The sequence below is a fragment of the Danio aesculapii genome, chromosome 14 (genome assembly GCF_903798145.1).
Source record: "Danio aesculapii chromosome 14, fDanAes4.1, whole genome shotgun sequence".
NCBI lineage: Eukaryota > Metazoa > Chordata > Actinopteri > Cypriniformes > Danionidae > Danio > Danio aesculapii.
Window position 1 is genome coordinate 56461827 of NC_079448.1, and position 13212 is coordinate 56475038.

Sequence of the window (13212 nt, forward strand, 5' to 3'; positions counted from 1 at the left end):
GCTAGTTTTGAACAGCAGATGGCGCTCTAGGCTAATTTATAACAGTAGGTGGCAAACTAGGTAAGTTTTAGCAGATGGCGCTCTAAGGTAGTTTTGAACAGCAGACAGCGCTCTAGGCTAGATTTAAACACCAAATGGCTCTCTAGGCTAGTTTTAAATAGCAGATGGCGCTCTAGGCTAAGTTTAAACACCAGATGGCGCTCTAGACTAGTTTTAAACACCAGATGACGCCCTAGGCTAATTCTAAACACCAGATGGCGCTCTAGGCTAGTTTTAAACACCAGATGGCACTCTAGGCTAGTTTTAAACAGCAGATGGTGCTCTAGGCTAAGTTTAAACACCAGATGGCGCTCTAGACTAGTTTTAAACACCAGATGACGCCCTAGGCTAATTTTAAACACCAGATGGCGCTCTAGGCTAGTTTTAAACACCAGATGGCACTCTAGGCATGTTTTAAACACCAGATGGCCCACTAGGCTAGTTATTAACTGCAGACGGCGCTCTAGGCTAGTTTTTAACAGCAGATGGCGCTCTAGGCTAGGTTTAAACACCAGATGGCGCTCTAGACTAGTTTTGAACACCAGATGGCGCCATAGGCTAATTTTAAACACCAGATGGCACTCTAGGCTAGTTTTAAACACCAGATGGTGCCATAGGCTAATTTTAAACACCAGGTGGCACTCTAGGCTAGTTTTTAACACCAGATGATGCTCTAGGCTAGTTTTAAACACCAGATGATGCTCTAGGCTAGTTTTGAACACCAGATGGTGCTCTAGGCTAGTTTTGAACACCAGATGTCCCTCTAGGCTAGTTTTGAACACCAGATGTCACTCTAGGCTAGTTTTGAGCAGCAGACGGCATTCTAGTTTAGTTTTTAACATTTAAGTTTTCTGAAATGCAGGTGTAGAACAGCGCCAGCTACTGCATTTAAAAACTAAACTCAGATTTGATTCAAGAGAGAACAGCGATGCATTTTTAAAAATCTCATCTACGCAGAACTGATTTCAGCCACGGCTCCAATAACAGCCCCATGTTTGTTTTACATCATGACCCAGTCCGGTTGCGTCTCATTTGTCTCCCTGCGCCGCCCCTTCTAGGTAGTACACGTTGACTAAATGTCGGTTCAGGTGTTTCCGGTAGTCCATCTCCAGAGCGAAGCTGCGGTCGCAGAAGATGCATGTGTGGCTGAGCAGTCGGGCTGCAGAAGCGTCGCTCTCTTCGGTCGGAGTCTCTGGCAGTTTCTCAGCGCCTGCCATCAGTCCGGAGTCGTAGCTTCCTTCAGATGCGCTGTCGCTGATGTCGCTTCCTCCATCATTACTGTGGATGCCCTCGTCATCTTCAGCGTCTGCAGGTTTGTGCTGGAGCTGTAGAGTCTGGCTGAATCCCGGAGCGCCGTCGCTGTCAGTCGGAGATGGCATTTCATTTCCACTGTCCACTTCTTGAGGATCTGGAGTTGCACTGCTGATCTCCACCTCCAGAGGGTGCTGGACCTCCTCTACGGCTGGAGCTTTCTCAGGACAGTCAGGAACGCTCGGTGGTTCAGCATCAGGCTGTGATTCTGCTACTGGAGGATTTTGAGATTCAACAATAGCGTCGTCAGGTTTGCTTGTATTATTTGCTTCAGAACTTTCGCTCTCCATGACTTCAGGGTTGGTTTGATTTCCTTCGCTTGTTGTTGGTTTTCCCGAATCCTTCTTCTTGGTCCGCTTGATCCGCTGCTTTGGTTCTGCTGGATTCTCTGCTTTTCTTTTGCCTGCTTTCTGCTTTATTATCTCCTCCTCTTCCATGTTCTGGGTTTCACCGCAGACCTTTAAAGTCTTGGTTTGCTTCTTGCATGGTTTCTTAGTTTGTGCTTTCCCACAATCCTTTGCATTATCGATCTCAGTCAATAATCTGTCTTGCTTCTCAGGCCTGTTTTTCTCCTCGTTCTGTTGTGGTGTGTGTTGCGTTTGCTCTCCAGCATCGCTCTGCTGCTGAACGCTGGAGTCCTTCACAGGCTTCTCCTTCTTATGACGACTTTTCACGGCTCTCTCTGCAGATTTCTCCGCCTTCTTGGTCTCCTTTTTATTTTTAACCCGTCTATCTTCGCTTTGTGTCTCTTCAGTGTCTTTCACAGCAGGCTTTCCTTTCACCTTCTTAGCGGTTTTCTCCTTTGGGTTGTTTTTCGACGGGCTCTTCTTCTCGTTGGGTTGCGGCTGGTTTGCTTTCCCGGGTTTTTCTCTGACAGTAACGTCCATGTTTTTCTTCGAGCTCTTCTCAGTCTCCACTACTACGTTAAGCTTATTGGGTTTTTTAATGGACAGGTTGATCGGGCCAGCATCCTCCAGTTCCTCCATTATTTTGGCCTGTTCTGCGGTCAGTTTACTGGGTGAAGCGTCGTCTCCGTCGCTCCGTTTGACCCGCAGTCTCACCTTCGAGACGTCCATGGAGATATCTGTGCACCCAGGGTGTCTGGACTTGATGTGATACTGCAGGTTGCACTTCTTGGATGCGGCGTACTTGCAGACAGGGCAGAGGAACTGGCGTGGGTTGACGTGCAGCTCCACATGCTTCTTGAAGTTGCTGCGGTCTGCAGTTTTGTACTGGCAGTAGGGGCAGCTGAGCGGTTTGGGCCCGTTGTGCACCTGGCGGGCGTGGCGGGTCACCTCGTGCTGATTGGCTGCCAGATAGCTGCAGTTATCACACTTGAAAGGCCTTTCACCTGTAAAATACAGAAGCAGGTCAATGCTGGACACTGCAGCTTTTATTTGTACTAAGGATGGGACAGTTCATGGATAAAAAACTAACCTGTGTGTACCAAACGGATCATGCATTTATTAATCACATTTAAAATAAAAGTTTGTTTTGACAGAATATACAGTTGAATGTAGAATCATCAGCACCCTTGTATATTTTTGTTTATTCTTTTCTCATTTTTTCAACACATTTCTAAACATAATAGCTTTAATAACTGATTTATTTTCTCTTTGTCATGATGACAGCACATAATATTAGACTAGATATTCTTCAAGACACGAGTATTCAGCTTAAAGTGACATTTAAAGGCTTCACTAGGGTAATTAGGGTAAAGTTAGGGTAATTAGGCAAGTCATTGTATAACAGTGGTTTATTCTGGAGACAATCCAACACTAATATTGCTGAAGGGGCTAATAATATTGAGCTTAAAATGGCTTTAAAACAATTAAAAACTGCTTTTATTCTAGCTGAAATAAAACAAATAAGACTTTCTCCAGAAGAACAAATATTAGAGGAAATACTGTGAGAAATCCTGAATCTGAGAAACATCATCTGGGAAATATTTGACAAAGAAAAATTCAGAGGAGGCTGAATAATTTAGACTTCACCTGTATATGTGTGTCTGTGTTATATATATATATATATATATATATATATATATATATATATATATATATATATATATATATATATATATATATATATATATATATATATATATATTTATCATGTATATGTGTCACAAACACACACATAAAAACAAAACACAACATTTTGTTACATATATATATTTAAATATATGACATATTTGATCATATACATATTCATTTTATTTCTAAATATACATTTGAAAAAAGTCTGAAATATATGCATGCATATGAGTGCATTTAAATATGCATATTAAATATACACAGTATCCACACACACATATTTTAAGTCAAAACAAATTTCTATTTTGGATATGATAAATTTTTGTCCAGCACAAATGATTTAACGGGAAAGCAAGTGTATAAACCTATTACACGTGTGCATGTCCTCATGTTTTTTACAATCCTATTTGCTGAAATAACAAAAGAAAAGCTTAATGATAGTGCTATCAAGACTTTCAAAAATAAATAGTGTGAGACTGATAATGGCAGCCAGAAGAGAGAATAAGGTGAAATTTACTGTCCCGCCGCCATACACTCTGCATTACAAACACCTTGCAGAAGCGGTGATTTGTTTTATTTATAATTTGATGCAAAGATGATATAATAGAATGTATAGCACACGCTGTACATATATATATATACAGTTGAAGTCTGAATTATTAGCCCCTCTGTTTATTTTTTCACCATTTTCTGTTTAACGGAGAGAAGATTTTAAACACATCTCTGCACATAATAGTGTTAATAACTCATCTCTAATAACTGATGTATTTTCTCTTTGTCATGATGACAGTAAATAATATTAGACTAGATATTCTTCAAGACACTAGTATTCAGCTTAAAGTCACATTTAAAGGCTTCACTAGGGTAATTAGGGTAAAGTTAGGGTAATTAGGCAAGTCATTGTATAACAGTGGTTTATTCTGGAGACAATCCAACACTAATATTGCTGAAGGGGCTAATAATATTGACCTTAAAATGGCTTTAAAACTATTAAAAACTGCTTTTATTCTAGCTGAAATAAAACAAATTTCTCTGAAAGAAAAAATATTATCAGACATACTGTGAAAATTTCTTTGCTTTGTTAAACATCATTTGGGGAATACTTAAAAAAAAGAAAACAAAAAAACAAAGGGGGGCTAATAATTCTGACTTCAGCTGTATACTGTAGGTGTAGATTATAAGGCCATGTATTTTATGCTGATGGCATTTCTAAATGGTTTTTAAGTATTACTATAAGAGATTTATTTATTTATTTTACATTGTAAACGGAATCAAACTGACCACAGATATACTGTGATACAAACCGAACACAATTTTCTGAACCATCCCATCCCTAATGTCTACATCTTGAAGAAAACACAGGCTGGAGTTTCATGCGGGATACGGATAAAAGAGGGGCAAACACAACACAATACAGAATCACATTGTAATTCACTGTGTAGAGCACAAACCGTGTAGCATTTTACTCCAAGCCATCTGGCTCCACGGAGAGCAACAAAAGAGAGAAACGTCATTGACAACATGAAAACAGAGGCCTCGACTCGTAGCTGATGCTCATTTGTTTGGTTCCAAAACCCAGAAAGCTCCCGCACACACAACTGACATGACTCTCTTTTTTTGGGGAGGGGGACAAATTTGTTTATTTACAAACAGTGCATAAATTCATGCACTTAGTAGGCTTAATAAAAACAATGAAATCCACTGACGTTATTATGCTCAAAGAAATCATGTACAAATGATTTATGATTGTAAATAAAATATATTTGTAGATTTAAATTGTATAATAAAACGATCACTTCAGCAAATTTATAATTACAATTTGTTTTTGTTATTTTTATTATTTCATTATAGTTAGTTTCATTTATTTTTAAAACAATAAATCCCAGAATACATGAGAACTAGTTCAATAAAAAAGTAAATCAATAACACTATCTACAATGACTATTGTTACAAAGCAGCTTTACAAAAGGTGCTCATTATTGCATTATAATCAGATTAAGTTAAAGTTACAATCAAATATAAGTTATGTACATAGTTAACCTGCAGTCTTATTGCATACAGCTGATGTCTATGTGTACATGTTTAATCAAACCACACATCTGTTAGACATTCACGTCTAAATAATTTAGAAACTATTTTGTGAATAATATTTTATTGTTTAGTTAATCATAACATATTTGACATTTTAATTCTTATTTTATTATAGGTTGTCTTTTTGCTGAATAATGAATCCCAGAATACACAGAAACTGGTTCAATAGAAAAAAGTACACTAATACAATCATGTCAAACGTATTTAGAAATTATTTTTGTAAATAATCTGGATTAGATTAATTGATAATTATTTAGTTAATTATAATGTGTGTACAAGTTAAAAGACTTTTATAGCATTTGGAACCCCTTTCTACACTTTTGCAACCAAGTGGACCTGACAGCAGAATACAACTTAAATAAAACACCAAGCTTAAACAGTGAATTTCATTTTGATATTGTGTGTAAATATTTATACTCTATATTAACTCTCTTTTAATTTTAATTTATTTATTTATTGTTATTATTATATATATTTTTTACTTATTTATTTTTTAATTTCTAACTGTTGTTATTATTTTAAAGTTTTGTATGTTATCCTGTAGTTGTTTTGTCGTAATGTGATCTTCAGATGTTTAAATGTCTTGTTTTAATGTTGAGAAAAACCCAATTAAAAAAAATAAATAAAAAATTATAATGAGTGTGATATTTTAATTATTCTGTAATTCATCATATTATTAGTCATGATTAGGGCCAGACCGAATCTGCGGACATTTTTTGCTATTTCTGCACAGAATTTTGGTAAAAATCTGCAGATTTATGTGGAATTATTTGGGGAGTATCATAACTAAAAACTTAATATATGAACTAAAAATACCTTTTTAACTCGTATTTAATGTTTACAATGCAAATCCAATTAGATTCACTTTATTTAATAAACAAAGCTAGTGTTTCATATAATATCTCTACTAAAAGACAGATAAATATTACTGTACACACTGTATTGTACAGAAATCAAATGAACACCTTCATATTAGTCAATAATATTACTGAAATTAATTTAAAAACTGAATAAATATAAATTTACACACATTTACACCAGTAAATAAACAGAATTAATGATGGGCTGAAACTCTGCAGAAATCTGTGAAACTCTGCGTGCGCAGATTCCATGTGGGCTTACTCACTATCATCTAAACCAAATGATGCTTGAGGGAACTCAGCAGGTTTTGAAACCATTATTAAATACAAAACAATTGTATAATATAATACAAAACAATAAGTATACTATATATACTTTACACTGATGACAAATAAACCTCTCACCTGAATGCGTTCGCATGTGCCTGGTCAGATGTGTTTTTTGGGAACTGGAGTACTCGCAGTAAATGCACTGGAACGGCCGCTCACCTAACAGAAGAATCAAATAAAGCTTTACATTTCCACATATAATGCTCATTTCAGCAGTAAAGTCTATCTCACTCAAATGACTAGCTATGTTTCCATCCAAATATGAAAAGTGTCATGTGTAAAACTGTAATATGCCATCAAATATTAGTGAATAAAGCAGCGTCTCCATCAGTGCTGCACAGAAGAACATCCCCTCCTCAGCTGCTGATGCTTCTGCACAGATATCACTGACAGAAGCACTGCACACATGCACACCTGACCAGCACTGACAACACACACACACTGCTGTTTTACAACTTGTAAAAGGGGGCATAATAGGTTTCCTTTAACCATTTTTTATATGTGAGAATCTAAAGTGCACATAAAAACAGGTGGATGGAAGCATAGCTAGTGTGCATCTGGAGACTGTGTGTATTTGAGACGCACCAGTGTGAGTGCGGATGTGCTGAATGTAGTTGTTTTTGCGGTCAGAAAAGTATGAGCACTGGCTGCAGGTGAAGAGCTTGCTGGGAAAGTGATTCCTCAGGTGTTTCTTCCAGTGGTACTGACTGATGGTGGTGTACGCGCAGATGGTGCACTTGAACACCCGCTGGTCCTCGCCCTCTTTAGTGTGGTGTTTGAGGTGCGCCATGTAGTGGTCGAAGCGGTTTGTGTTGTAGCCGCAGCGCTCGCAGCGGATCACGCCTTTAGAGTTGCTCTCTGCGCTCTCAGCGTTGGGTATGGAGGTCTGCGGTCCTGCATCAGCACTCAGATCCTCATCAGACTCTCCACCGTTCACCACCAGCATCTTCTTGGCTCCGTGCGTGCGTATGTGCACTATAAACTCCTGCTCGTTCTCACCCTGATATTGGCAGGGTTTGCAGAAGAAAGGTTTTTTCTTCTTTTTGCTGGATTCCAGGATGGCGAGCGTCGTTCGTTTTTGTTCTGCCGATGCAACATTTTCTGTATTTTTCATCTGGCTTGGTGGATGTCCAACGCGCACCATTTCCACCTCCTCCAGCACTGGTTCTGGCTGTATATGGGATGTTTGTTGTGTGTAGAGATCTTCAGAGTTGTCCAGGCTGTATCTCACGACGGCGTCGTCGTCTTCTTCGCTGTCGGAGTAGCTGCTGCAGGCCACGGTCTGGAGCTCCACCATCTGCTTCCCCTCAGTGCTGTATTCTGATGCAGACGCCTCCGCGGACACCACCACATTCGCCAGCATCACCAGCTGTGGAGCAGACACATCGTCATGGGGCAGATCCGGCAGGAAGATCCCAGCCGCAGTGGGAAACACCGGCTGAGACATGCTGGACCACTGAAACACACACACACACACACACACACAAACAGGTTATTTTAGGAAATGAAAACTAAAACTGTTGGTCAAAATACATGTTCCTTAAAAAAAGTATCTGAATAAATGTAAAACTAAATGAAATTAAATAATAATAAATTGCCTGAGACATGCTTGACCACTGCAACACACACACACACACACACACACACACACACACACACACACACACACTATTGGTCAAAAATCTGGTAAAAAAAAACCCAAAAATTTGTCTTTAACTGAAATGGAATAAAAAAAATCCAGAATAAATGAAAACACACGAATAAGAGTCACTGAAAAAAGAGAAAAACAGACAATAATAATCATCTGAGACATGCTGGGCGTCACGGTGGCCCAGTGGGTAGCACAATCACCTTACAGCAAGAAGGTTGCTGGTTCGAGTCCCAGCTGGTCAGTTGGTGTTTCTGTGTGGAGTTTACATGTTCTCCTCGTGTTGGTGTGGGTTTCCTCCGGGTGCTCCGGTTTCCCCCACAGTCCAAACACATGCGCTATAGGGGAACTGATCAACTAAACTGGCTGTAGTGTATGAGTGTGTGTGTGAATGCAAGAGTGTATGGATGTTTCCCAGTGTTGGGTTGCAGCTGGAAGGGTAAAACATGCATAAAACATATGCTGGAACAGTTGGCGGTTCATTCCGCTGTGGCGACCCCTTATTAATAAAGGGACTAAACTGAAAAGGGAAAAGAATGGATGAATAAAAATAAATTGCTGAATTAAAATTAGTCACATGTTTTAAACGCACGGAAGAAAAGGAAAAGGGGATTACAGTCTCAATGAACAGTGATTTTACATAAGACAAATAGTACAAAAGTAGCAAACACATTTTAATAATCTGTATATACTGGACTCAGGTAGCATTATCCTCCAAATATTTGTTTTGATGTGTTTTTTTGAAGGTAAATGTAGGTGTAGGGTATACAGTGTGTTATTAATTGCAGCGCTCCTCGATTTAAAAAGAAAGAAAGAAAAACACGTTCTGAAGGAGATCAAGCCTCGGGCAGGTAATACAAAGAAAGGAAAAAGTAACTCAAAAATAACGTAATGCATTACTTAGCATAAAAGTGAGTAAGTAACGCAACTAGTTACTTTTTTGGAGAGTAACTCAATAATGTAATGCATTACTTTCAGAAGTGACTTTCCCCAACACTGCTTATGCTTTATGCTTGTTTTGAAAAACAAACAGCACCACCTGTTGGACAAACTTAGAATCCATTCAGGAGAGAATCGTAATTAATTCAGAAAATATTTTATCCTGTATATTTTATTTATATTACATATAAAAAATATATTAAATATTTTATTTTAGTATTTATTTTATTTTTAAAAATGCCCTAGAAAGTTTAGATTTAATATATTTACTGCCTTAACTTCAACTATACATGTGCATTTTACAATTTTAAAAGTGTGTGTGTGTGTGTGTGTGTGTGTGTGTGTGTGTGTGTGTGTGTGTGTGTGTGTGTGTGTGTGTGTTTGTGTGCGTGCATGTGAAGTGAAAACAGGACTTTGAATGGACTTTTGGCTTCTATGACAAAACACAGCAGCTGAAAAGATTGAATCAAACATGAGATAAAGCGACTCGGCTGAGCTGCACTGATTCTGGTTAACTCAAGAACAAAGCAGATAACTCATTTCTGCAAACTATTATAAACAGATCAACTCTGGGCTATTTTAGGAAATTACAGCAGAACGGTATTTATATTCCGGCACTTTAGAGATCCAGACCATGTAAGGCAACGTTGCTCAAACTACACTGCAAGAATGATTTCTTAAGTTTGTTTTTGTCTTGTTTTTAGTCCAAATATCGAAAAAACATCTTAATTTAAGAAACATTTTCAAGACAGGTAAATATTGTCTTGTTTTCAGAAGCAAAATGTTACTGTAACACAGTTTACTGTACAATAAGATGTTTACAATACCACAGTTTAACCAAAATACTCATATTTATACTAATATTTATAATACTAATTAATATTAATCCAAAATCCCCCAAAACCAGTAGTTTTTACATGTTTGATGACAAGAGGTTTATTATAACGTCAAACCAAACCACTGAATATTAAATTCTTCATGCAAAAATAAAAATTAAATATTTTTTTCTTTGCCACTATACTTAAAAACACTGAACCACATATTCTTTACTGTATATTAAAAAGGTATAGTATAGTTCATTCAAAGAAAATTGGTTTCACTTGAAAATTCTGTCATCATTTACCTCCATAGTATTTTCTGTGATTATAATTAAATTGTTATGGAAATCAATGGGGCAAAAACAGTGCCAACATAACCAAAGGGGAGTCAATCTGAACAGAGTTTATTGATGAGTTTATGAAATCTTCCAAAACGTTTTTCCAAAATATGTATCAAAATAAGATTTGTCAGCAAAAATCATCACATTTGCTGAAACACAGAGAAAGATGAGGACAAATTAAGACTCAAAATCAGCCCAGAGTGGATAAAAACAACCCAACAGCACACAAGGGTTAAAAACAATGCAACAAAAATACAAGTTATTTTACAATACAAAGATCCAAACATTTGAAAGTGAAACCAAGGTTTTGTGCATTTAATATTAAGATTTGTTTTTACTTAAAAGTCCTGAAAATAATGAAAATAAAAAGGTTTCTTTTATTGAAAAAATAAACTATGAGGAAAAACTATCCTTTGTTTTGTTTTAATTTACTATACTTTAGATTATTATTTAATTTATTTTATGTAATGCTATTATTTATGTGTAATTTTATTTTTACACCTGTTTTTACTGTAATGTGAGGATATAATGATAATGCCCAGTGGTTGTACATTACTATATCTTCAATAAAAAACAATACAAAGAAAAAAAGGAGGAGATTAAATCATCATTTACCTCTGTAGTATTTCTGTTCCTACTATGGATATCAATGGCTGATTTCCCCCCAACACTCTTCAAAATATCATCTTAAGTGTTCAACAGAGGAAAAAAATATCATAAAAGTTCATAAAACACTTAAATAGTGACTAAATTGAAAGGAATGTTTTATTTTTTGCGTGTGGCTGTCCCTTTAATAAGAAGAGCTCAGAATAAGTGTGTTATTTAACCATACTTTGACTTTGTATTTCACTAAACTTGTTTTTAACTTTAAAAGAAGACATTACTTACAGTAGTGTAAAATACAGCATACTTAACACATGTAATGCAGTAAGAAAATATTTCAAATATATATACATGTATCTTGCTTATACTAAAATACTAGGAAAGACGAGCAATCTTAAACTCGCAGTGTGCTGTCGTGTGTGTGTGTGTGTGTCAGAGGCCTGTGTGTGAAATGTGTGTTCGGCCATTTTAAAACAGCACCACCAACTTCAGCCAGCGGCAGAGGAAAACACAGACGGCTGAACTACATCTGCCTTACACCAAACCAGACAGAAACTCCACAGAACTAAAGATATTTAGCTGAGCGCGGATTCTAGCTTCGCCTGAACACAAAACTCTGCTTTAATCTCAACAAACACCGTCAAAAACAGCACTGAGAAACTTTGACCTTGTTGGACAGCTCCAAACACGAGCATCTGGAGCACACAGACACAAAACACGACACAAACCACCGAAAACACGCGAGTTTTACACACAAACACCGGTAAAATCAAAGCAGAGTCGAAATGTGGAGATTTAACGTTACGGAGAAACCCCCAAAACACCCAGAGTTGATTGAAAGTAGCGGATTTAGTCATAAATACTAACAAACACTGAAAGATTATGTTTTAAAGTCGTGTAAAATCTGAACTAAAGTGAAGTTTAACGATTATAGTTAGATTACGGACATTCAGCACGACGTAGAAAGTGTTTTTCCGGAAAACACACACACACACACTGAGAGAGAGCTAGCGTTAAAACAGACAGAACCTGTGGCTAACTTTTTAACACTAACATTAAAGTTAATATATTAATAAGCAGATTAATCCAGCAGGACTTTCAGCACTTTCTGCTGTTCTGAGTGTGTGTATGTGCCTGTGTGTGTGTGTGTGTTTCGTTAGCCGTGGTCCTGAGATCAGCCCTGGACAGCGCCCGCCCGCCTCTCCGCCCTCAGACTCCATTTTCACTCTCAAACTTCAGTTTTGCTCCAAAACGACGCAAACTCGCCGCAAATCCCGCGGAAACTTAGCGAAAACACACACTCACACACACCCCGTCACTCACCGGCGGTGGGCTCGTCTTCAGGCGGTGAGTTTCTCAAAGTAAACTTCGGTCCAAACTCTCCGTCTTTCGCTCGAGGAAGCGCCACTCACGCATTCCAACACATCGCGCATCTCGCGGCGGAGTGACGTCAGCACGCACACGCGCGCTCATTTCATATTCATCGATGCAAATTTACTCACCAGAAAAAAAACCTTTTATCCTGCTATATTTAAATGATTAGAATATTATATGAGCACCATTATGGAACGGTACTAATTTAAAGATCCATTAAAACTGTTTTTGTATTTTTAAACCATTCAAGATTCTGTAAGTCCCGCAGTTATTTTTAGTAACTTTATATACTTTATATACATGTTTTTGTTTTTAGCGGTATTGTATTCTGCTCTTTGATTATTAATAAAAGAATAAAGGCTACAATAGAGCTCTGGGGCTTCAGATGAATGTTCTCCAATAGTGACTTTAAAACTGCGATTGGACAGATAGGATTTAAACCAATATAGTACTTTTCTCAATACAACTTCAAAATACAGTAAGATACTGCATAACTGTCCTACAGTAAAACTCAGCTCATATTACAGTTCAGTTCACCAGGAACTTACAGTAAATTAATTACATCAAAACTACTATATTTACATTTACAGCACTATTTAGCTTGTTGTGTATGTATTTACAGCAGTGCCTATTTTTACTGTAAAATGTACAGACACACACATCATTACGTCACTATATTACTCCTGTGCTACAACAATGACACTGGCTTCATATTAAATCACGGATTGATTTTAAGACCTTGATTTTAACTTTCTAAGCAGCGCATGGGCTAGCATCCTGTTACATCTGTGACCTGGTGACTCTCGCCACCCCAGCCTGCAG

The 13212-nt window shown here is 37.5% G+C and overlaps 1 protein-coding gene across 1 annotated transcript; it reads right to left on the reverse strand.

The window, feature by feature from the left end:
• Positions 1–914: 914 nt before the first annotated feature.
• Positions 915–12444, reverse strand: rest (RE1-silencing transcription factor). Its single transcript, XM_056472040.1, has 4 exons — positions 12340–12444; positions 7253–8123; positions 6743–6826; positions 915–2701 (listed from the first exon to the last, which is right to left on the reverse strand). The coding sequence occupies exons 2-4, from the start codon at positions 8112–8114 to the stop codon at positions 1068–1070; spliced, it is 2580 nt and encodes an 859-aa protein (XP_056328015.1). The 5' UTR covers positions 8115–8123; positions 12340–12444; the 3' UTR covers positions 915–1067.
• Between the last annotated feature and the right edge of the window lie 768 nt (positions 12445–13212).

Excerpts from the sequence above, each read along its gene's own strand:
- rest (XM_056472040.1), bottom strand. The coding sequence starts at position 8,114 with ATGTCTCAGCCGGTGTTTCCCACTGCGGCTGGGATCTTCCTGCCGGAT. Across the intron at positions 6,827-7,252 it reads GCACATCCGCACTCACACTG|GTGAGCGGCCGTTCCAGTGC; the intron begins GTGCGTCTCAAA and ends TTCTTCTGTTAG. Across the intron at positions 2,702-6,742 it reads GCACATGCGAACGCATTCAG|GTGAAAGGCCTTTCAAGTGT; the intron begins GTGAGAGGTTTA and ends TGTATTTTACAG.